The sequence below is a fragment of the Nymphalis io genome, chromosome 17, assembly GCF_905147045.1.
Source record: "Nymphalis io chromosome 17, ilAglIoxx1.1, whole genome shotgun sequence".
Taxonomy (NCBI): domain Eukaryota; kingdom Metazoa; phylum Arthropoda; class Insecta; order Lepidoptera; family Nymphalidae; genus Nymphalis; species Nymphalis io.
Genome location: NC_065904.1, coordinates 854,160 through 881,273, shown reverse-complemented (window position 1 = coordinate 881,273; position 27,114 = coordinate 854,160). Strand labels below are relative to the sequence as shown.

The 27,114-nt window shown below is 33.4% G+C and overlaps 1 protein-coding gene and 1 long non-coding RNA gene across 8 annotated transcripts in view; one reads left to right on the top strand and one right to left on the bottom strand.

The window, feature by feature from the left end:
* Positions 1 to 24,426, bottom strand: part of LOC126774962 (resistance to inhibitors of cholinesterase protein 3) — a 46,623-nt gene extending 22,197 nt beyond the window's left edge. For 2 of the 7 annotated variants that reach the window (XM_050496643.1, XM_050496644.1), the window contains exons 1-3: positions 23,939 to 24,408; positions 22,207 to 22,515; positions 10,779 to 10,945 (exon numbers count right to left, since the gene is read on the bottom strand). In XM_050496643.1, the coding sequence (XP_050352600.1) occupies positions 10,779 to 10,945; positions 22,207 to 22,515; positions 23,939 to 24,095 (633 nt within the window). In that variant the 5' untranslated portion in view covers positions 24,096 to 24,408. Of the gene's footprint in view, positions 1 to 10,778; positions 10,946 to 22,206; positions 22,516 to 23,938 lie in introns of all 7 variants that reach the window. The other 5 variants (XM_050496647.1, XM_050496648.1, XM_050496645.1 and 2 more) reach the window with 5 other exon arrangements.
* Positions 18,085 to 19,040, top strand: LOC126775055 (uncharacterized). Its single transcript, XR_007669857.1, has 2 exons — positions 18,085 to 18,331; positions 18,406 to 19,040. It is a non-coding gene; the product is annotated as an uncharacterized LOC126775055 (long non-coding RNA).
* Positions 24,427 to 27,114: the final 2,688 nt, after the last annotated feature.

Below are 27,114 nucleotides of genomic sequence, written 5' to 3'. Positions count from 1 at the left end.
TCTCTGCAGTAAAACTTTGGATATTATTCCACCACTCTGCTTCAACGCTAGCTGGTACACGGGTGGCAGACACATTTCTTATGTCTTTCTTTTACCATCGACCAAGATGAGTGAAAAACACAAATTAAGCAATTAAAAGAGTAATATTTTGTAGATATATCTTAAATACATTACAATTTTAGATGTGTAATATTTTTTTTGGATCGATATATAGAGACAATTGGTAAGATTGTTAGTTTAATTAATTGCCAACTTTGAATTTTAGTTTTATAAGATCTCGACAGAAAATCCTAATAACTTTTTAACGGCTTGTACCGCAATCTGAACGCAACCAAGATTTTAAATGCCAAAATTTGGAGACATAAGTCACAATGACGCTCGAACTGGAATATACAGCCTTGGCCAAAAGTATTAGGCACCCCAAAAAAATGCTCAAAGCTTGTTTACTAATCGAACAATGAATAAGTAGTAGGACTAAATATTTCTTCTGAACAAATATTTACCTTTCTTTATTGGCAAGTTGAATAATTGTTGTAAATTTTACTTGATGGTAGGACTTTGTGAAAGACCGCTTTTACACGTACCAGCTGCTCGTCACTTATTCTACCGCTACACAACATTAATAAGTATTGTTGTGTTTTGGTTTGAGAGGTTAACTGGTGTAAATACGGCACAAGAGATATTTCATCTTACTTCCCATGCACCACCGCATTGGACACGTAAGAGTTGATTAATATTTCTCACTATTTCTATTAATGAAAACTTACCATCAGGTGGCCCATTAATTTATTAACATTAATAATAAATTTATGAATGATATCTTTGACACCGGATACGCACCTTTTTATGATCCATCTTGTATTTATAAGACAAACTTATTCAATTGCCACACTAGACCACTAATTAACAAACCATATACAAACTAGCCGATATTGTTTTTCGTCTAAATATTTATATTTCCAGATTATACAGCAACAATTACTAAAGGTCTTTAATGTCTGTTTTAATGTCGGCTTTGAGTACAATATTTTGAGAAGACTGTTTGAATTTCGAATCACGGCTGTTCAGCGATGTGCTCGGACACCGAATCGGGATTTATAAGCGTTACGACGTCGTGAAGGCGATTTCCTGTGTTTACTCTTAAACCAGACAGACATAAGACAAAACTGTCGTACGTCTGTCTTCTAATATTTCATAAAAGAATAGACCAATGAATAAAATCGCCTGTTGAACCGCGTGTAATTTTGTAAAATAAAAACTGCGCACTTACTTATAATTGTTGTTCAGCGGGTAACTAGTTAAACAATGTTGTCTTCTTCTATCGAATGTCAAATCAATTATGACAGAAAGAGATAAATCAATGTTTAACTATCAGTCAGTAGTAGAATCAGTATATTATATATGTAACATTGTCAGAGACATTAAAACCGTTAAGATGCATGTCATTTTATATTGAAAAATAATAAAAAAATCCCGAATATAATGAATGAAATACACATCGCGAAAGTTTAAATTGTACAGGCAATCCAAAATAATGAAAGTTTGGTTGTTTGATCGCGCAAACCTTAGAATCAATCGATTCTACTAACAAACTGTTACTATATCGTAAACTAATCGAAGCGTAATGATCACCGTTTAATCGTTTTCCTATTCACCTAACACAACAATTCAGTTGCGTTTCGGTGGACGTCGGATCGGTATATAATCGGGCACGTATCGTAAGACATATATATATATATAAATTAGTAGAAAGATTTTGCGATAGACAGCCTATTTATTGAAAAAGGTTATAAGATCATATAGCTTGATGCTATAATCCCTAGCCACTAACGAGGCAGTCAATCTCGGCAATATAACAACATTATATTTGAAACTAAAACCACTTAGTCGCAAGTCTGCCCTGCTATAATCGAAATCGTTTGCGTAATTAAAAAAATAATTCATCCGGTCTAAAAGTATTAATAACTCATCTGTGTTTTTTGGTGTTCAATAAAATTATGACGTTACTTTGAATCGCAAAGCCCGCTTTTGAAGAATGATTTATATTCGTATTTACCCCTCAATTAAGCGTTAATCTTGTATTGAGTGGGGACGACAATACCCCAAAGGGTCAGGATCGAACCTGCGAATATAACATCGCTAGACGACCCGTAAACCATTGCGTTATTGTCTGTATTGCGTGTAATGACTTAAATAAGTTACTAGGTCTTTAGTATAAAAAATAAATATACTTTATTCAAATACTTGAATAAGACTACTTATAAGACGCTACACCTACGCTCATACAACATCAATTACTGTTTAAAAACAGTTAACAAGATTAAATAGAATTCATCATTCGCTATAATCGAGCAGAACCTAGATTCTACCTAAAAGTATACACAAAAGGAAACTATTTGGTCTATTCAAACACTTGGATATTAATTTGTGCTATTGCCAAATATACGAAATTGACATATTTTAAAGCGAGATGATGAATAGCTATTCATGTGCATTTTTAATTTTCTAATGCTTAACTACAGTTATGCTAAACTTTATTTGGGATTCTAGTCAAAAGCAGGATTCCTGGTATCCCGTTAAATAAAAAATAATGGTTGTTTTGTTTTTGGTAACTTTCAAATAGACGTATTAACTTTTAAAAAGGCAGTTATTTTAGCTGACATCGCCCAGACTTAGAGATCCAATGCTCTTAGGCATGTTTGACGTTTTAAGTTTCGGGCCCTCCCAATTCCAAAGTGGTTAGGTTAATGAATGAAATTATATTATTTTTTGGCTGTGTGGGAGCTTAGGCTGATGCCATGTAGGCGTAGGCATGAATTGAGAGGTGACCAGTGACAGCTCCATATATTTTTATTTTATTTATTTGTGTAGATTTCAACTAGAAGTATTGTATAAGAACGAACATTCGCATACGTACAAACTTTACAAATATTTTGTCAATGGGCGTCCATAGCTTTAACATGTCTATATTTATTACAAATAAAATAATAATTATTAATTTATAATCACAGTGGATCGTACAAGTAATTAAATTGTCAATTCATAAATTAATTACATTAGATCCTCTTATTTAATATTAGGACATGCCAATGCGCGCGCGCAGCTCGAGTCGTTTATTTCTGCGCAGTGTGTCTAGGCCGTGAATGTGGGTCGTTACCAATGTCGGCTAAACTTGATTTGTTTATCTCGATCTGTACTTTAACTATTAAACTTTTGAATGTTGTATTTATAGAACTTAAAATGTTAGTATTCGTTGTATAATACTTGTTTATATTTCCGTATATTTACATGATTTCGATTTTTTAGTTTGATTAAATTCTGAACCTTCAAATTTATATGTAGTTTATATCTAATTGTAATAATAATAATAATTAGCGCACATTTCAATGCCTCCACTTATTTAAAACCGTTTATTTAATTATTTATTTAAATTAATCTTTAAAGGCGATTTAGAACTTCCCCTCTTCCTAGGAAGTTTAAATTTTTCCACGTTGGTACAGTTCTGATGACAATGCGTATTATGGTAAGCGTGACGTCTGCACTCGGTATTGATCTCTACTAACAAATTGTCACTTTATCGCAAACGAATCGAAGCGTGATCGTTGCCGTTTATCCGTTTTCCTATTCTTAAATTAAATTATCGACTATTGGCACAAAAGTTGACAATTAGGTTTTCTTTTTGACACAACGGTATATGTTGACATCATATTTTTTTTTTTATAGAATAGGAAGGTGGACGAGCATATGGGCCACCTGATGGTAAGTGGTCACCAAACGCCCTTAGACATTGGCATTGTAAGAAATGTCAACCATCGCTTATAGCCAATGCGCCACCAACCTTGGGAACTAAAATTTTATGTCCCTTGTGCCTGTAATTACACTGGCTCACTAAGCCTTCAAACCGGAACACAACAATATCAAGTATTGCTGTTTTGCGGTAGAATATCTGATGAGTGGGTGGTACCTACCCAGACGAGCTTGCACAAAGCCCTACCACCAGTGAATATCGGTTCGGTTCTGATCCGAATAAATAGATAATAGAAGAATAGCCAAAGGTGTGTTTGAATTGAATCGGGAACGTATCGTAAACGTTACATGTCAGTAAAGTTCGCTCAAAGACGACACTCCTTAACAGTCATAAGCAGAGACAATTATGTATTTAAATTTTTTTAAGAATGTTATTCAGTTCTTGATTATTATATATTTGTTTAATAATTTAAGCTATTTTTATTAACTACTAATATCCACTTAAATTCCAAAGGATTATTATATTTCATTTCTACCAATGATGCCTTGCTAATTTAAAGTTGTATTATTCATTATAGGAGAGCGTGGTGCAATCAGTTCCAAACATTCGCCTCAAAAGGATAAGAGGCTTTGCCCAGCAGTGGGACAATTACAGACCGCGTTTTTTTATAATTTTTGTACAATCGTTGTTCTTATTGACAATTAATGTAACTGTAGAACTTTGTCACCGTTGTATGTTGGCAGATCTTGGTGACTAATACTGCAAACACAAAAAATACCTACTATATATATATTTCAGCTTTGTAAACTGAACTAGTGCTCGGCGTACTCTATATTTAACTCACAAAATCAATACATCCTTCCTAGGACAAAATGCATGCGCTTTTACAATAAAGCCGCGCAGGTACTCGCTTTTCCTGTACGAAATAATGTGGAAAAACATTATAAAATTCGGCGAATTTCTTATAGAAATAATCTTAGAATACATTATTATATAGATGATAAAAAGAGTGGAGTAAGTATTGCCTGATAAAAAATATAATTTAATAGAAAAGACTAATTACTGAGTACGTTGAAATAAAATTAGTGAATTTTCTCTTGTATAATGACGATTCAAACGTGCTTGTAAGAGCTTACTTTATATTTGAACTTTGCCTATTAATATATTTTAATCATATGTCGAAAAAACATTAATAAATGATAAAAGTAAAGCAACAGCCTATGAATGTCCATCATCTCCTTTTTTGAGGAGAAGTTTTGGAGCTAATTCCACCACGCTGCTCCATTGCGGGTTGGTGGAATACACAAGAAACAGAATTTCAGTGAAACGAGTGAACGAGATGAATTATAAAAACAAATTAAGCACATGAAAAATGATATCATGTTGATAAATGATCTAATATTCTTAATGAAATGTAGTTTTGCATTTCATTTGGATCCTTCTATTCGTAAAGGGCGTTCAAGTATTACGTAAGCACAGAGTTGTCTATTTAACTATTGTGAATGCTTTAGTATACAGCCTTTTTCCTAAAACAATAATTTCTACTATGCGACTTCATATGTCTGTGGTACTATATGTCTTTATGTCACTAAAGTCTACAAGTTACGCAATCCGAGCATCGCTTAAAAAATAAACATTTTCCTTTGTTTGTGATCAAACAAAAACGTAATAGACAATAAAAAAAAAAACATTACACGTCTCATACGATTTCGAAGTTAAATACGTAGAGTATAGACACAAAGCGGTTCTATAGCATTGAGATGGTAATGTAACATGTGACCGAAATGACCATAATGTTGGAACTTCGAGCGTTGACTCGGTGAATGACTAAAAAGGTTTTAAGTGCGTAAATGTGTTACTGTACTTACAACAAATTTAAATTGTTTAAAATTCACCATGACGTGACCGTTGCTATTCTGTAAGAACTCACTTCATTACTCACCGGTGAAACGTTGACAACCGTTATGCTGATGTAGTATTTTGGTGCGTGTATTCTTGAAATGTTATCATTATTATGGTCAATGTCGCGTATCACTATGTAACATTTCACGACCGTTTTTTGCAGTGAATTTTGAGTTTGTTCTTCCAGAATAGCCATACTGGACATTAACTCCTGTTAATATTTATACAAAACTAATGTTCACCCGCAGCTTCGCCCGCATGTTAGTTAAGGTAAAGGGAGATGTTGGTGTTGGGGGAAAAGATTTTATAACAAAAAAAAAGTAGCCTATATATATATATCCTTTCTCTAGGTTCAAGCTTGCTTGCTTCATACCAAATTTCATCAAAATCGGTTCAGTGTTCTAGCCGTGAAAGCGTAACAAACAAACAGACACAGTTACTTTCGCAATAATAATATTAGAATAGTTAGATAGAATGTTTGAAACTCAAAATCGCTAACATAGCAGTATTATACTGTAAAATATAATTTTGTATTTCAAACGTGGAATGTTGTAAGCCGACTTACGGTATACGTTACTTTAACCCTTGTGTCCTTTAAATACAATAGTTATTACAGTCAATGTCGCATGCATCGCTTTTTGATATTTGAGTTTTAAGATTAGCTAAATTTTAACCTTATATTGTTCTGTGTGTAGTGAGTTAATGTGATATTATAACACGCAATAATAGATATCTTTCTAAATAACATATTATTATTTTTGTACTGGTTGTATTTGTGAATTCTTCGAATTAGTTCTCGCTAATACATGCCAACGTTAGGGTTGGTACTTTTTACAAATTGGTAAATATATTTAAAATCCCGTAACCCGAACGCAGGAGCTGTGATGGCTCAGTGGTTAGAAGACGTGAAACTTAACCCATGATTCAGAGTTCAAACCCGGACAAGAACTACTGAATTTGTATGTGTTTAACGTGTGTTTGTAATTCATATCGCACTCGGTGGTGAAAAAAAACAACGTGAGACCACAAACCCTTTGTAAACATTTCAGTAATCATAAAAATATATCTGTCTAACAAATAACATGATTATTTTAATTGCATCAATGAATTAAACCTTCAAAAACAATATTATTCGTATTTTTTTGGTTGAAATAACGACAATATCTCCTCAGACGGCAGACCTTACAGCGTGGATCTCGGAACCTGACTGAAATTTGCAACAACCCTAAACTAAATATTGACGGCCATGAAAAGGGTAATCCGTACCTCTTTGACAATCAGCCAGACACTTGTTCTATCAATTGTGTCATGACAAATTGAGACATGACTCGTTCATATCGCTTTAGTCAGCAGTCCACTAGTATATAACACGAAATGTCAGACGGTGCGTTTGTATAAATATCCTTTATGAGTATTTGGGTAACGGAATTAATATGCATCCCATCATCATACATAGCGATGTATAGATATTTCATTACTGAATTTTAAGTCTGTGGAACATCTCGAAGACCGTTGATAGCATAAATAATAAAAACTCATATTACATAGCAAGTTTATATAGCAGAATCATGTAACCGTAACCGTAACAGCCTGTGAATGTCCCACTGCTGGGCTAAAGGCCTCCTCTCCTCTTTTTGAGGAGTAGGTTTGGAGCTTATTCCACCACGCTGCTCCAATGCGGGTTGGTGGAATACACATGTGGCTGAATTTCAGTGAAATTAGACACATGCAGGTTTCCTCACGATGTTTTCCTATTATATAGATTTTCCTATTATATTCCTAGATGTTTTCTTACCACTGGGCCATCTCGGCTCTTCAGAATCATGCACCTTTCAATAGAAGCCTACCGCATGTCTTCCGAGCAACCGTTAGACGGAGGAAATTGAAAAAAAAAAAAACCAAGTTATATAAGCACATTATTTTTACAATGCTGTTCAAAAGTCAACGTGTTTGAGAGTACCTACCGAAATTGCCACGTGACGGGCGGGTCACGTTTTTGCATCAGTTTACTTGAAACCTTTGAAAAACTTTCCGACTCAAATTTCATCTCGTAATTGTAATTTCATCACATCGAAATAACTCTTTCACAAATTCGGTTCTGACTGTGAGAATTACATTTATAATGGGTTTTCATTAATGTATATTGTGACCCTACATACCCTAAATGTTTGACCAGTTTTTCTATATATATATAACGAAGAGCAGATGACAAAAGCTATGAATTTTTAGCACTAGTGACATTTAAATTTAGAATACAATGCGGAACCAAATTAAACATATCGGCAGGAAACGATAAAAACGGTTATCGTATTAAGCCACATACGAATGCGAAAGGCTTTGTTGTACTAGTAGTTAAGTTGATATTTATAAGATGATTGTTGTACTAAAGTGGCGTAGACAATATATGTCATGTAAATATAAATGTGCCCCAATCACAAGATCACCGAGGTCCAAAAATAATGAGAATGACATCATGCGTGTAACTGTTGCTTCTTACGTTTGCTCTGAGACGCGAGCGACGGGCGATTTTTATTTTTAGAGAGTATTCGAAATTTGAATCATTTAAATATTAAATATACCGCAAGTATAATAGCCGAGAGGACCTAGTGGTTAAAACGCGTGAATCTTAACCGATGATCGTGGGTTCAAACCCGCACCACTGAATTTTCATGTGCTTAATTTGTGTTTATAATTCATCTCGTGCTTGACGGTGGAGGAAAACATCGTAAGGAAACCTGCGTGTGTCTAATTTCATTGAAATTCTGCCACATGTGTATTCTGCGAACCCGCATTGGAGCAGCGTGAAGGAATAAGCTCCAAACCTTCTCCTCAAAAGGGAGCGGAGGCCTTAGCTCAGCAGTGGGACATTAACAGGACAGACACACATGCTTAACTTCTATCAAGTGCTTATAAATAAATATTCTACAGGTAGTTACATGCTAGTCAGTACCATGTGTAGCTAACAATCGAATATTCAAGTGCTACTAAGTAGCACGGTTTAAGCATAATCAATTCGAGCTTTGAGTCCACGTTTACATGCTATATATACATATGCTTATGTATGTATGATCTTAAGTATTATATTTTAGTTTTCAAGTATTTTCAATGCCAAAGCTAGATCATTAATTACCATTAATAAATCATCACAAAATTGTTACTCGCTATATAATATAAGGTAAACGTAAATTCCATAGACATTAATGGTTTTGGCAATAAATAATAAAACATTAATTCGGTAATATTTTGACAATATAATTCTAGCACGCTATAAACAAAACATATCACCCTTCTCCATAAGTACCGACAAGTAGCATGCTAGAAAAGCCAAACCGATTGGCAATTTAGTAGCGAACTCAAAATTAGATACCTGCACACATGTTTATTATATCTGAGAGCATTCCTCAATAAATAGAGAAAAAGGGGCATAACCTAAACTAACACCTACTGGGGGTAGGTTACTCCCCAACATTACACGTGGGCAAAGCCGCGAGCGGAACACGGTCGTATGTAAGAAATCAAATATATAGTATTTCGTATATATATAATATTTTACTTATATCGTTTTATTTATTTTTTTCCTAAATCTAGCAATCTAGCGTTTATATTTAAGTTGTTAGATAGAAAACAGTTTATATCTTGATACGTCATTTACGTACGCCAACGCTGCGCATGCGACGCTTTCTGTCACTTCGTGTGGTTTAATTCCACATTATGAAGCTTTACGTATAGTTCTTTTGTAAACAATACGTTAAATAACATAAGCTATAATTATAAATATTATAAAGTCGATCGACTTACCGACCGAGTACATTTTAGTCGAAAATATATCCGAAGAATTTTAATATATTTTAATGACTATGTATAAATATGAAACAGTTTAGGTATATAATCTGTATTATAATATACATATACTTGATCGGGAGAATTCATTGTACTAAAACCGTGATAAATAAAAGGTATATAATAAAACATTATAAATAGATGATAAAAACACGGACATTTTTATACCTAACGCGAAACAAGCAGCAGACTGAATTATTTTATACTAATATTTGTAATATTTTAATTGCAAATGTTTGTTATCGCATCCGTATTATTAAATATATTTTCTTATGTATGTATGTAACACATAATGGTGGCTGATCTTAATCTATTGTTATCTTATATAAATAATTGTTGGTCTGTAACTATACATAAACTAAATTATATACAAAAACAATACGCAATTAACAACTCATAGTTTTTAATTTATAAGGTGATCTTAAAATATTTTCGTAATGTAAAACCTATTTAAACATACTTTTAAATTTAAGTACTTACCTTATTTTAGTGGAAGCAAAGATCGCGAAGCTGCCAATGTTAGAACATTATATACCATTGAGAGCCTGGATAGTTTATAAATCGTATTTTAAATATACATAAATGTACGTAAAACGTCATTTTTTCCCTTCATCAAACGAAAAGAACTTAACTTTATAGGTCTATTTCAAAATTTAAAAGAATAAAAGCTCAAATAAAATTTTAGCCACATAACAGAAATATATAAAATAAATATAAATATTGCTTTTTTTGTTCACCTGGTTATATGTACTTTTTTAATATATCTTCCGATTGTAAAAAGATTTTAATTATTTATTATTTGTTCAATAAGTTAAACTGAGTGAGAATTTATTCCTTGTTTGTGGCTATAAGCGGCGCTGGAGTTAAAATGCTAAATCGCCAGCATGTTTGAAAAAAACATTTAATAAACAAATTACGTTTATGATTTTGATTTCTATGCATTATTAAAAATTTTCAAACATACAACAAAAATCACCTTTGATAGTAATTTTTAAATGTGTACCAATTAGTCGAATAACTAAAGAAAACATATTTTTAATTACGCCGTTCAAAATTTTACAAGGAAAATATATAATCAATTGCTGATAAATATTTTAAATATGAATAACAGTTAGTTTAGTGCTCTTAGAATTTAGTGACGAAAAGAAACAAAGATTATATTTATTACTTATTGTTTTTAAGCTCGTTTCGTTTTGAAATAGGCCCATAGTAGCTATCGAATTCCAGCCCCTCAAAGGTTTTAGCTTCCTGCCACAGCTCCGAAGCTATCACACGCGTGACAACTGACCTTGATGTCCAAATCGTAGTACACAGAGAGTGGTGATCGTACCCTGACGTGAGGTGGTAAAACGACGGGGCGCGCCGGTGGTGGTGGTCCTGGTGGTATCGCCCTTCCTCGCTCGAGTAACGCTGGGTGCGGGCCCATACGGATTGGTGATCGCTCTTGCTTAATCGCTGTGGAATTAAAGTATTATAAGTATTTATGTTTCCGTTTTCATAAGTGAATAATAATGGGTTGCAGCCCTTGTACAATTAGTTGGAATACGAAACAAAACGACATTAATTTTTATTAGTAGAAAGACACACAAACAAGACGCTGAACGGCCAAAATTGACCTACTCTTCCCTCTGAAGAGAGTTTACTTATTTTTTTAACATCTCACGGCATTGTCATACATTGGATTTTTTTTGTTCCTTTTATATGAAATTACACTGACTAACGGCTTTTTAAGGAATACCAAAAATTACTTATAACATGTTCTTACAAACTCGTTTCAAATAGTTAAACTTTAGTCCGTTTCAGGTTAAATAAGGTATCGCCACGGTAGAATGCGAAAGCAATCCCGTGGCGCTCCTCGTTAAGACGGAAAGGGTACCGCTGGTTTTTTAGTGGGTATCCCGATGTTCAGGGAGCACTAGGCGTCTTGGACAGCGGCGAGCCCCACATACCCTCCCACTGTTCCCATTGGGGGAAACGCGTAATGCATTTTTCAAGCGTTAAAAAAAGGTATAATTACCATTAACGGTAGCATGCGCAAGTGATACCGTGGCGCTCCTCGTTAAGACGGAAGGAAAGAGTACTAGTGGGTATTCCGATGTTCGGGGCGCACTAGGCGCCTTGGACCGCGGCGAGTCCCACATGAGGGATGTGGGACTCCCCCACTTTTCACCGTGAGGGGTATGTATTTCATGTTTTTTTTTTCAGCGATAAAAAAATTTATAATCATCATAAGCAGCTGTTTTAGTAGTATGCTAGTAGAATCAAGTACGGTAACGTAATAGAATACTAAGTATGAATGTAGATGAAAAGATTTTAGCGGAGTAACTAGATATTTTTTACTGATTCTATTCGGCTACACAATTACAGGCGGTGAGTTACGGTTACCGGAAGCTTTAAAACTTTAATTCAAAAATACTTGTAAGAATCTATTTGTTTTTTTTTTAATATTTAGGCTGACGTGCAAAAAAGACTTGCTTGCAAAACACCATACATGAAAAAGGTGGTAAATTTACGGGTGGTAGGGCTTTGTGCAAGCTCGTCTGGGTAGGTACCACCCACTCATCAGATATTATACCGCAAAACAGCAATACTTAATATTGTTGTGTTCCGGTTTGAAGGGTGAGTGAGCCAGTGTAATTACAGGCACAAGGGACATAAAATCTTAGTTCCCAAGGTTGGTGGCGCATTGGATATGTAAGCGATGGTTGACATTTCTTACAATGCCAATGTCTAAGAGCGTTGGTGACCACTTACCATCAGGTGGCCCATATGCTCGTCCGCCTTCCTATTCTATAAAAAAAAAAAAAAAAAGAAATGGCAGAATTTTCAATTCTTTCATATTCGTTATCCAATAAAATATATATCATAACTATTAAGGTAAAAGGTCGTATGTACAATTATATTTACAGCATATAAAAGTCAACTATTGCATATTTGTTATCTTAATTTTTCTTTCCGCTGTTTCTAATGTAACTAATGTACAAACTAAGATTTATAGGACTGTAAAAATAAAAAATATATAGCAACCTAAGAGTAAGACCTTTTGTACCAGCATCAACGGTTTACAGCTAATTTTATTTCGCATAAAGCTAGTCATTATAAAAAGAATTAGGTCATGTATGTAATATATTTATTAAAATTAATGTGCTAAAAATATTAATAACAAATTATATTTTTTGTAGACACTAGCATACTACTGTAAAACTTATAAACGACATTTTTTTCAAACACCGCGCAAACGAGGATAGGCTTGATATTAAACAAGCATGTTCGTTAAAACTTATGATTATACTAACAAACTGTGTATTTTATATCGGTACGATGAAGGAAGATCGATGACGTAGGTACTATGACGTACGATGACGTAATTGATATAGCTTTCTTCAATAATACTAATAAAAATTATTGTTTGTCCTCTATGAGTTCCTAAACCATTGATTTGATTGTGATGAAACTTCGGTGAGTAATTCTGTGTCATCACAGGAAGGTCACTGGATCAAAAAAAAAATTATTTGTATGATGTGTATTGTTTGTCCTTTAGTATAAACCCGTGCGAAATCAGGTAGCAAGTGATACTGTAAATGTACGTTTGTCCGATTGTTTGGCGGCACACTACCACGGTCAGCTGGAGTTAGACCGTGGACTAGAATATAGGTATTTTTTAAATTGTACTTAAAATAAAAGCTTAATAACTACTACACTTTAGTATATCTTTATTATAGCACCTGAGGAACGTCTGTAATTAACAACATACAATTAACATATCTAGATATAGTATTTTTTTTTTTTAAATACCGAGTCTTTTGCTATTGCTTCTCGTTAGAATACGAATTGGTGATAGTTACACATTTAATATCCTTACCATAATATTATAAATGCGAATGTGAGTTCGTTTGTTTGTTACGCGTTTACATCTTAACAACTTAAGCGAACAACATGAAATTTTACATACACGTTGTCAAGTAGCACAGAAAAGGACGTAAGGTACTTAACAAGTACCCTCTTCCACACTCGCAGGCGGAAACTAATAATGTTATAATTGAATTCGGTGTGTCATGAAAACATCGGTTATATGTTAAGAATATATATAACAGTGTAACCTTAATATAACGAGCCTCGATATAACGATTTTCTCGATTTAACGAATTTTTCAAAAGCCTCTAGAACTGTCAGTAATATCTAATTACATTACGAATACAGGCAGTCCTTGTACTTACGGCATGTTAGGTTCTCGAAATACGCGACGTAAATCGAAACGACGTAAGTCGAGACATATTTTTTCATATGTTTACATGTAAAACTCAAGGGTTAGGATCCACACGGACTCGAAATAAAAAAAACTGCATTTATAACAAAGGATATACATACTTTATTATCAAAAGTAAGTTCTTAAAATAATTATACATGCACATATTAAATTTCTAGTTATTTTTGGTATTTGTGTGTTACATATTAATTTTAATAATAATTATAAAACTTTAATATGTAATCAAAATATGTATGTAATGAGAAATAATAAATTAAACTTTTGGCTTAGTGGATGACAAGTGAATTCTCCTATGCCGGAAATCGGAAGAAATGACGTATGCTTGAGGAATAGTGTCAAAACATTGTTCGACGTAACTTGAATCGACGTAAATCGAAACGACGTAAGTCGAGGACTGCCTGTACATATATCAAAAACTTATAACGACTTTTTCATCTTTATATGATTTTTTTCAATCTTTACCATTTACATAACGTAAGCTATCAATTATTCCCACTAAATTCTACAATAGTAATTAATGTCTCGACAGGTTCAGACACGTTAAATTCTTCGTGAGACAGTTATTCAAATAAAAAAAAATACTGTGTTTTAATTAAAGTCTGTTCTCATTTATTAGTCGAAATCGTTCGCTTAAACAGGGTAAGCAGAGCATCTACGTAAATTTGAGGTTAATAAGAAAGTTTTTTTACCTTGTTAAAACGAATCGTAGTCCAACCTAACCTCTATACAACAAACCTCATTGTAACAAATTATTTGATATAACGTATATTTTGTTAATTCCTTTGAGTTTCGTTATATCGCTGTTTGTAAATTATTTTGTTTGTTTGTTTTGTTTGTTGTGATGTTTGTATATTTACGTTATGTAAAAGGTAATAGATGGTATTTTACAACATTCTTTAATTTGTGTAAATGGTTGTATGAGTGGCTACCACCCACTTATAAGATATTTTACTAATTAAAAACAATATTGTATTGCTGTTCAGGTTCAAAGGGTGAGTGATCCAGTGCAATTCACAGGTTTAAGTGCAGTACAGTAACAGCCTGTTAATGTCCCACTGCTGGGCTAAGGCGTCATCTCCCTTTTTGAGACGAAGGTTTAGAGCTTATTCCTCCATGCTGCTCCAATGCGGGTTGGTGGAATACACATGTGACATAATTTCAATGAAATTAGACACATGCAGGTTTCCTCACGATGATTTCCTTCACCGTCAAGCACGAAATGAATTAAAATCACAAATTAAGCACATGAAAATTCAGTGGTGCTTGCCCGTGTTTGAACTCAAGATCATCGGTTAAGATTCACGCGTTCTAACCACTAGGCCATCTCGGATTCCGTTTCGGCGCTGTGCTGTAAATACAAAATTGAAAATTATTAATTGTACTACTACTAGTATTACGACGATTTCATCCACGATATTAAAGCATTAAATTAAAAAAAAACTGTATTTAAAAAACTTTGAATAACTGTAGACATAATATTACTTTTGATAAAGCTATTAATAGACATCTTGCTGTTAATACAACGCATTAATTAGAACCAGTGTATCCATTTCCTAATTAAACACCATGGTAACGCGGTCTAGCTTACTCATAAACGGAATTAATCACTAAGAATAGTCTACACATACACGTGTCATTTAAAAAATTGAAGTGTTTTATGAAAATATAAAAAATATTTTTATATTTATATTGTTTAATTTAATATAGTTAAATTAAAACTATATTAAATTTAATATAGTTAAAAAAGCAGAGATGGCCTCGGGGTAAGAACGCGTGAATCTTAACCGATGATCGTGGGTTCAAATCCGGGCAAGCACCACTGAATTTTCATGTGCTTAATTTGTGGTTATAATTCATCTTGTGCTTGACGTTGAAGGAAAACATCGTGAGGAAACCTGCATGTGTCTAATTTCACTGAAATTCTGCCACATGTGTATTCCACCGACCCGCATTGGAGCAGCGTGGTGGAATAAGCTCCAAACCTTCTCCTCAAAAAGGGAGAGGAGGCCTTAGCCCAGCAGTGGGACATTCACTGGCTGTTACTGCACTGTTACAGCAATACTTTTCACACACATATCTCAATAACCGCTCCCAGCTCCACAGCCGCTCATGACTTAAAAAATAGTTAACCACAGTTTGTCCCACTTCGTCAATTGCAATATTACCTAATTTGTGTTTTAAACCCGTATGGGAATTCAAGGCCCATAGACGCTAAACAACGCTACGTAATCGTTTATGTATGCTTGTAAGTAAAACAAATACGTGCTCTCGGTGAATATCATCGAACATGTGGTTACGTGGCTTGGTGAGCATGTGTACTTCTAAACTGGACTTCTAAAGGTACTATTTGAGAGTTACGTCACAATTTCACTTTTAATATTGAAAATTTGGAATTTAAAAATGGAATGTTATGCGTATATTAAGTGTCGTGTAGCTGAGAGCGAAGTGATGAGGCCGGAGCTCGGAGACTTAAAAGCTTTTGCGAATACTTCGTGTATATTGCAAGCAAATTAAATTTTAAAACGGTTTAATTTATCCAAAAAAATGCTATGTTCATTTTAATTTTGACAATAACTAAACTAGATATATATTTATTCTATACTCCTACATTTGTACTCTTACCCATTTATATCGTATGTACATGCAACTATTAGAGTTTACAGAGTGATTACAGGCTGCAATATTAGACATCAATTCTATTTTGTTAATTATAACAAGGCTTTAAAATGTTTTCTTTAAGATTTTTATTATTCTTATACTTCAACTTAATATATGCAAATCAAATACTTTCCCTATACCCTGCTTCTAACTTCAAAAAACTTTTCGAAAGCAAACGAATGACTCGTCAAAGAGTGTTTCTTATTAAATGCAAGCTACAATGGTCTTACGAGCTCAGCATAAGGATTGTTATCTTACGGGGTCAAAAGGCCCTACAGCTGGCTTAACAAGAACAAACCAAAAGTTAAGACGACGTGATTTTAATTTTCATTAAATTTTTGAATATACACTAAATATAAATAAGTTTACATAAATTAAGCCCATTCGTTTCATTTGCAAATAAAGGTAACTTTAGTTAAACATTAATACAACAGACAAAGAAATATACAAATAAAGTGACACCTGTTAATGTCCCACTGCTGGGCTAAGGCCCTTTTTTTTGAAGACGTGATCCAAGACAATCCATTGGTTACAACACATGATATATGCGATGATTTCAGGTCCAAATCGAGTCAATTTCATTTGCTTAATTTGTATCTATAATTATTTTAGCTGCATGGTGGAATAATTCCAAACCTTTAGCTCAAAAGAAATATATAAATTACTTAAATATATATTTTTTGTCATTGGCACAAATGAATTTACAACTCAAAAGTAACTAAATTTAAACATATACTCCGTTGAAATAAAAAAATCCCGTGTTAATACGTTTTAAAAGCGAGTGATTTATGCAAATTGTTCTTAAGCATCATGCGACTCACCAACGCTGCCTGCCTTTCAACACGGCTAAGTAACATCTCACTTAGAATATTTAGATGTCATTAACACATGGTCATGAGCGTAGCCAGAAAAGGGGCCGACGGGGCCTTTCTCACTGTAAGTAAGATTTCTATAAGAAAATCTAGTGAATTTAATATTTCTAATTCGTACAGCGCGTACGAAGCGCGCCCTAAGCTAGGGCACACGCAGGACGCAACTTGAGCGTTTAAGTTCTCTAATAATTTCATTACTTGCCCAAACTGGAGCCAAGGCCTCCAAGGATATCAAGGCCCCCGACACACGTACTTAAAACATCTCGTATCCTGTACTAGTAATGTAACCCATTATCATGATGAACCGAGTCTATCTTCTGGCGCCTCTTAGTCACCATACCATATCAGCGCCATTATTACGTTGACCTTGCAATCAGGTCTCTATTACCTTATCTAAGAATAAACTCGTCAATCCCAAGCCATTACAGTCCTAGTAGCATCTCAGAACCCGTCATTATTATCATTATTTTATTTTGGTTGAAAATTGCATTTTGGCCCGTTTTACCAATTGGCGCCTTTAGCACCTGGTCTTTGACCCCTACTTCAGGAGCAACGAATCTTTACCTCGTACTTATCTGTACCACGTATTAAATAACAAAATCGATGGCATTTAAAAATTAATATAATATATATTAATTTGTACTTTGATGAGAAAAAAGCCAACAGACAAGTTTCTTGCCGGTTCTTTCAAATTTCAAATAAGATTATTGTTATTTGACTATTCAAACGTGCTTATAAATAGCCTACTTGTATAAAGTTTATTTTGATTTTAATTAAAACCGGAGTCATTTCTTGTTAACATTCTGCAAATTGAAGAATGTTTTAAATTAAACATACGCGAAATCGTATCTGAATATTCGCCAAATCGTAATTAATTCTACAGTTTATGATCGTGACGAAATATATTGTTTGGTTAATCTGACCGAATCGACAATGTGTTGACATAAAATGTAAAAAGTACTGAAAATTCAGAAACAAAATTTTGCAACACAAAAATATTGTTGCTATGTGAAATTAGCAGCTGAAGATCTTCGCTCAACGCTCGTATGTTATACGCTTCACTCAGTGACCTTAGCAAGTGACAATGGTGCGTTAATACTTTTGTTCTTGTATTACAGCTAAGAAGAGGCCACTTAAAACGAGTTACTTGAAACTCCGCATGTCACCTTGCGAAAGCTGTATTTGCATGTACGACGCAATCTATTAGACAACTGACAAACATGATGACACGAAATATGACATCTTTAGATTTAATAATTCTTTAAATACACCGAAACCGGATGAAATCAGTTTATCTACGCTTTTTTCGGATTTCACGTATCTCAATTTGTCTTACTTATTCGTATAATTTCACGTTATGGAAAACTAGAAAAGAGCGAGACGAAAAATATGTATCCATCTCTATCAGACCACGTGCTTGGAGAGAAGCTATATTAGTCGGTCATCAGGCGGTCCGTTGAAATTTTCATGAAGAAGCCCATTGTATCTCTACATGCTACTGATTTATACAAAACGATTACTGCCCACGACTAACTCCGACTCGATTTTGGACGTGGCGATTAGATTGTTTAACAGTTCCGTTCCTATGCAATCATTTCCGCGAAGAACGGGCAAAGACGTATTAAAAAAAAAACACGGCCATTACGTATAGTGTCATCCTGCAAATGTGAAACATCGACAAAATGATGTTTATTGAAATTTATTTTATAATCAAAGAAACGGATAAATATAGAATAAAATAAATAAAAACAGACACACTCTTTAATGAAATAAATATATTTTTTCTTTTTATTATAATAATATATAGAACAGACGCACACACAAGTAGAGAACGGTGGCAGATAAGAGCATGACGTCATAAAAGAGCGCCATGCCGTTAGTCAAATACAATTTAAATGAATCTTTCATAAAGTACTGAATATCCCCAGTTATTTTTTTATAACTTAAATCACAACCGATACTAAGGATACATACACACAATGTTCTCCATAATTTGATGAAAAAAAATCGCTTCAAATTCAGTTATCGAGTATTAGAACGAGTTTCACACACTTCATACAACTTACGTCACTGTTACGCAAACGATAATCTTAGTGCACGTGTTTAATTCTAGGAGATGTCAGGAATAAAGTGTATCTAAACACAGATGCTAAAAAAAACTCTTTAATGAGATCATTCATTGCCGGCGACCTGACTAAGTAATCCTTATGTAAGTAACTAGATCGCTTGGATCCCTTGACCTAAATACAAGACGTTCAGAATTATCAATACAAGGAATATTAACGGTCTTGCTGGTGTTCAGTTAAACAATGATTTCTCTCTTTCTGTCATTAATGATATGACATTCAAACGATAAAGACACGGCATTTTTAAAGCTTTACCTTACTAATTGTACACGGACCCGGCCACACATGGTTAGTAATTCGTTCGTAGAACAATCGACAAAAAAAAAATCGTTGAAATTCAGTAAAACTTAAAATTAATTGTAATTCTTCTATATTGAATAAAGTAATTTGAATAAAATAATTAATTTCTAATATAAATTGGAGGGGGGGGGGGCATAAAAAATCCATATCACGTAAAATATAATGCAAAAAAAAACAAACACATAGATTGTGTTAAAGTTAAATTTATTAGAATTAACATACATCCAGTTTCTGAAACGCTAATCAAATTTAAATTAACTAAGAGTTCAATCGAAATGGTTATTGGTCAATGGCAGCCTATGACGTAATGAGCTACCAATAAACGTTCGTGTTTAGCCGGAAATTTAAAGTCAGATTCATCAGATTTATTTGCGAAATTATGCGAAAAACTAATTTATGGTCATAATAACAAGCAAATTCAAGCCATATTTATGTTCGTATACATCATAAATTAATTATGTACAGACCTCGTTGGTCTAGTGGCTTTATGTAAAGCCGCAGACCTGGAGGTTCTGGGTTCAATTCTAGAAATTTAACCCAGGTCCAATAAAAAGTTATTGACTTTTTCTGTTAGAATATTCTCAGTTGCAGCCTGGAGTCTGGAAGTTGGAAGTGTGTACACTACCGTGCCTCGGAAAGCACATAAAGTCGTTGGTCCTGCGCCTGAACTCTTTCCGGTCGTGACGGATTGACGTCCCATCGGATTATGTTAGTCAGGGTATAGAGAGTGCACCTGTGTTTGCACACTTGTGCACTATAATATATCCTGCGTAGTTGGCTAATTTCTCTTGAGATTGGCCGCCGTAGCCGAAATCGATCTGGAGGACATTATCATTAAATTATGTACAATAAAGTATTTCACTCAATTAATAGTTAAATTTTGCGTTTTTAAGATATAGACGTGGTTTCCGTGCCTAAAATATTTACGCTAAGAGAACTTTATCGAATTATAAGGCGCATATTACAGAGTTCTTCATTAAGTATTTAATACAGGTTCTAAATCCTAACAAGAATTTAACACATGTTTTGCGAATACTCGTTAAATAAACGTAATATTTGTTTAATACAAAATTAAACATTTCGCAATCTTTGGAGGTTTCATACAACATTTATGTCAAGGTATCATAAAATATTAGATACAATAAATAAAACATATATCAACTTGTATAAGAACTAGAGCGTTTTCACCAATATATTTTGAAATTTGTAGAAGAGTCTAAATTTAGTGTACCTACGTACGCGACGTGCTATGCGTATGATTGACAGAACAACTACACAGTGTACAAGGATGTCCGTCAAGTGATAAATAATTAGGCTGAAATTTATTTAAAAAAAAACAAGCTACCCGTCCCGGATTCACACGTTTAAAATAAACGTAAAACGAATATATTAAAGGACAAACATACAAAGAAAAATTCTAGTTTTGGGGTATGAACCTTCCCGGGCGAACACAAAATTACTCACCAAATTTAATCAGAATCGTATCAATAGCTTACTAACGAACGCATCGAGGGCAAACATACAAAAAAAATCCTTTTTAGTTGAATACGTAGAAGAAGACTAAAGTTGAAAACTATATTTTAAAGTCAAAGTTCCCAGAAATGTTATTTATCTAATGCCAGCTCTACACTCGGCTAACCCATGATTCGCCGCAACGAACTTAAATCAAGCGTGGTTTCAGTGCAAAAAATAGGGCTCTCTTAACTCGCAACGCTTTTTTTAATCCCTTTGTCACGAGACTTAAAACCGACACCAAACGTGGAAAGCCGCGAAGCGAAAACGCAAAGCAGCAAAATCATCTACACTTGCGTTTCACGGCTTGTGGGGACTTTCGAGTCGATTATGTAGAGCGGTAGACATAAAATTAAAAAATAAAATGAAAATAATAATATAAGAATACTCATGTTTTATTTAGCCAGATGATACCCGGCATGCATTGCAATTCGACTCTTGCGCCAACTATTGTACGTTGATGGTAATATGCCAGAAACCTTTGAGCAAGTGTCAATAAGAACTGTTCTAAATTTCTAATAAATCAGTGTTTAGAAACACTATTTCACACATATATACACATACATGGTTAAATATCTATTAATTTATATAATACTGGCTGTAAGTACTGGTATATAATGTGATGCCGCTTTAGATTTGTTTATTAAACTATAATCCAAAATTCCAATATGACATGCAGGGTAATATTCTCTTCGCTAAAGTATATACTGATTGTCATGGCGATCAATTGGACGGTAGTGAGTTATTAGAAATTAGATAATATAAAAGCCTTCTCCATAAATATGTATGTGGCTTATTTAATGTTAGTCAATCAAACAGTAAAATAATCTCAATGATATATATGTATATTTGGGTTAATGGCGGTTATACAGCTGTTAGCTTAAATTGTTAGTCATGATATTCTCAAATCGTCAATTAGTTGCTTATTAAGGTAATTTTATTAGTGAAGGAAAGCATTCATGCTTAAAATATAAGACTAACTGTCTTGTTTTGTCCAGGAATTTGTTGCGAAATGTGTACTCAAGCTATAAATCGGAACACCGAAATGTTGTTTGAGGCAAGAGCTATTGCTTTTCTTCATAGATTCCATCAGCATTTTTGTTGTCTTCCCAACACTCTCGTTTCTTTTTACAAATGCCGCTATATCCAAGCCACATGTGGCATTGACAGCTTTGCGACATTCTGCCGCTGATTGTGGCGTAAACTTTTCTTTTCCAAGAGCTGAACTACAAACTTCATTAAGGAGCTCGAGGACAGCCACTTCTCTTTCAAACAACACCTCACAGCAGCCTATTAAAAACCTTATATAGTTATACTGTAAAATATAACTCGCCAGATAAAAGGAAATTTAATAACTTTTATGTTGCCAGCATCTTAAATTGTCAAGAAAATCTACAATATTGTTTTTTGTCATTGGATCATTGGATTCAATTAATAAGGAATTTCAAACAGATATAACTAAAAAATTGACAACTATATCTGTGGAAATGCACCTAAATAAACAAAAGATATGTCACAATGCAGTTTACAAAAATATTTGCTGATAATAAGACACATATTTGTAATAAATTTCAACAAGGATGTAAAGAAACCTTAACATAAAAAAATTATATAAAATAAAGCACCTAACAAAATTGTAGTAACTCTCTATGTCAACAAAACCCTGCTAAATTCAATATTTGTAATATTACTCATGTTACATATTAACATTAAAATAGAGTGCTGAAACACAGAATCTGATATAATATTTAACAAAACTTATTTCACAAATATAAAGCATAGTACATAATTTTGTTTCATTACAATAAACAATATTATTAATTCAATGATAAAACATTTTAATAACCATATAATAATATCCTTTGTACAAAATTCATATCTAAAAATAATAATACTGTTAATGAGTTAATGAAATATCATTAAAATAATTGTTCATTATTATTGAAACATGGATATTTTATACAAACATTTTTCCTGATATTTGATCAATAATATAATTACATACTGAAATATTATTACTAAAAAAATACTTTTCAAATGAATGGGTTTTTTTTAAATGTTTATAAATGTAACTAAATTACTTTTCTTTGTTTTTTCCATGGGCATGTTTTTTTATAATATTCTATCAGTTATATCAGCGTTGGATCAAATATTTATTTAAAAAATATATAAGGATAACATTTATAAAAAAAATATGATTAATAATTCAATTGAACTATTTAATCATTTATAGGTTTGTTATTAACTTGTTTACTTCATAATGTTCAAGAATATTATTCTAAAGTATCAGAAATTTATTTAAAAAAAAATTAATCTATGCATACACAAGACTGTATGCAATTTTTCATATATGTATGTATATAGTACATTAATGTTTTCTCTTATATAAGTTACGGCCACATTCCAATCAGATCTTTTGTAAACATGAATGCTTAGTCAACAACTGGACCGACATTATATTTGTATAGCAAAATCTTGTTCTTGAGAATCGCAAACATCGTTATCTACGCAACTCGGGTACTTTCGACTTGTATCTTCATATTTCAAAACTTTTAACGAACTTTCTATATTTCATGTGTTTATTTTAGGATTACAAGACAATAATTATCCGTTTAAAATGATTTAAATCAACGCGAAACGTATAATTAGATTTAGAAGCGTGTTTCGGTCCAGCGATATTGACATTGAGCTAAAGTTAAAAATACCTATTTACCTGTCTCCCGGTCAAACTTGTTCGGCTTAAGCTGCTCTGAAGTGTGGCCCAGGATAAGCGGAGACAAGATCCTGGGCCACAGAACGGCGAAACACCCCACAACAATCACTAAAACGAACATCGTTTTTCGCGGCCCTAGCACCTCGTCGTTCGCCATTCTGTCGTCGTGTTTTCGTATTCGTAATTCACGCACAGAGCCAGTCGCACTCTACGGGAACATCGTCGTATGTGATATAAATAAAGATTTTCGATCTGACTGCCGCGAGAAAAGAGGAAAGTGCGCAATGACAGCTGTCAGACACCCTCCACCCCGCGTTACGGGAGCGATCGCGATACGAGTTTGTCTTCGTTACGGGAGCATCCATCTTCTTAAATTTTCTCTCGTCGAACGCCGGCGGATTGAGCTGGCTCGATGTGACACAGCCGTATATCACAGTCAATCAGCTATGCCGACATCTTGCCTTCCCAGCCACCGGCTTGTATTTTAGTGAAATCGTCGAAGCGGTCACTATATTAGTTCAAATATTGACAGAGTGAATTAGCGTTTGGCGGACGAGCGTACGGCGCTCGCGGGCAGACCTCGGAACAATATGCCTGGGCGCGGAGGCGGCGCCGGCTATTAACCCTTCCCCACCGCGGCATGGTCTACACGCGCTCAGATGAATACCAATTAGACATTCTATGTAGGTATTTGTCATTAGACGGAGACATGAAGAATAAGGTACCCCCATACTTCAGATGTACTTTTCCATTGAGTTCTACCTTAACGACACTCATTTACGTTGGTCACACGGAATTGAGAACGTCACACGATTTTAAAACAGCCAGATGATTGTTTCTACACATGAATATGTCCTCAGCCACTGAATACTTATGTAATTAGCTAGGCTCCGTTTTATAGAATGCTTACCAAAGGAATAGCAATGAAGTATATGAGCGTATTACGTAGATAAATTTTGTTATTACGCATACTATCGAACGCAAGATAATACATCGTCAAAAATATTTGAAACATCAGTTGAGGTAGTTCCTTAAACCCACAATAAAATAGTAAGAAACGTAATGAAAGCGGTTTTTATCGTACTTTTACCGGAAAAAGCTTAAATTGTTTTGTTTTTTTTTAATAATTATAGTTAAGGTGCTGTTATAAAGGAAGGCAACAATTTCTAAGATTAAACTAAAGAAGAATGAGGAATACGTTCAATATTAACCCTATATTATTTAAATAATAAAACAACGATATATTTTTGAACAGATGTAAGGTAAGGTGGTAAAACGAACGATATTTTTTTAGTTCGACAGTTTGTCGCATTTTTATTCAGGTCACACACATCCCCTCCCACCAAACAATGGTTGGTAGCACTCCTTTCGATGCAGGAAACGGCGCACGCGCATGCGTTACAAAACACCTAGCACCGCCATATTTTAAAGTAAGGAGCCAGTTGTAAGTCTGCCTGGATGTGATAGAGACAGTTGCCATAAAGGGTACATCCTGGTTGATTTCCGTCCATCAGTTTTGGTCCAGGAAACGCGTGATTCACATTCAAGTTGATTCGTAAAACCTTTTTCCGTACGAGTTTAACACCCTCCGGTGGAAATAAACAAGTTGTATCGGCTTTACTATTCAGATCACGTCACAAGTATCGGGTACAAAAATGACAAAAAATATTTACCTAACACTTATTAATCACAGACAGTTTTAAACAATTTCTTGTGTAATAAAGCCGCTATATAAACATTTAATTAGTTTACTGTAATATTACCTACTAATTAATTATTTTCTATTACAATGAGTCAGGTACCATAAAGAAACTCAAATAAATGTATTTTACAGTTTCGTAATGAGTAAAAGTAATCGATTTACTTTAAGTTTTGACTAGATGTTTATTAAGCTAGTTACGAATGAATTTTTAATTTAATAACATTTTTTAAAACTTATAATGGATTATTACAAACTATGTTTATTTAGAGGTAACTGACACGTAGGTACGTATTTTTAAAATACTGTTTTATTTTATATTTTTGGTTCCGAACCCGCTTGCAATTGCTGGCTGGCTATAAGTAAAGGTAACAATCAAAGTCTGAAACTTTCAATAAATATATTAATAAGTACCTTCTTTTATATAAATTTCCTGCATCAACATTTTGCAATAAAATTATTTTTAGATTAAGAATGACAATTAAATGGAGCAACATTAGTTGTTTTTCGACATTCCGTGCATTTCATTCTCTAAGCCTTGTTACAAAATTATTTAACAGCCTCAATCAATTATTGTTGTAGAATTTTTAACATTAAAATACCTTTATAATCGACTTATTATTAATAATAACTTTATGTTAAAAATTATGGTTGTGTTTTTTGCTACTAAAACACTACGACCCGACGGCCGTACTTAAATTTAGGTATTAAATTAAAAAACGGACGGTAGCTTATCAAATGAAATCTACAACCGACTGCTACTAAATTTTATTCGCTTATTATGTTTAAAAAATATAAATTGTTCCTTAAATTCGAAATTTAGTAGGACGAACTTTAAAGTTCATTAAACTTTATTTTGTTTAATTTAATTAGGTCTTTCAAATATTAAGAAAATAATATATATAACCGTATTTAGGAATATTATGTATATCTTGATATAACGTTATATTATAATATTTAATAAGAAATACATCTGCGGATTTCTACCAATGTGGAATTAAAAACACTGATTTAAAAAAATATAAAAATGCAGTAAAAAAATACGAGTAATAATATTAAATCGTATAAACTAAAAATGGTTCTTTTTTGTGTTATATTTATATATGAACATGGAAACAAGGTTTTGAAAAAAAAAATTATATAGATAAAATATTGTAGCTGCACAACATTAGGCAAAGAACTGGGATACAGTCTTTTGCCTTCTTGGGTATAAGGAAAGGATCAAAAGATTACAACTTACTTTAAACAAAAAAAAAAAAAAATATAATTGTTTTATTTACATAAGAATTATCCACATGGAAGACTTAAATAATTATTTACAAATCAAATTTTAAAATACATGTACAAATCGTGACCTCGTGGAATGGTGGCAAGAATGCTAGCAGCATTTCTCCGTTGAATCCCAATTCCGGTGCTTTAAGCGAAAAATGAACTAGCTCTTCTGTCACATATATGTAAGCAATAAGAAGGGATGTTA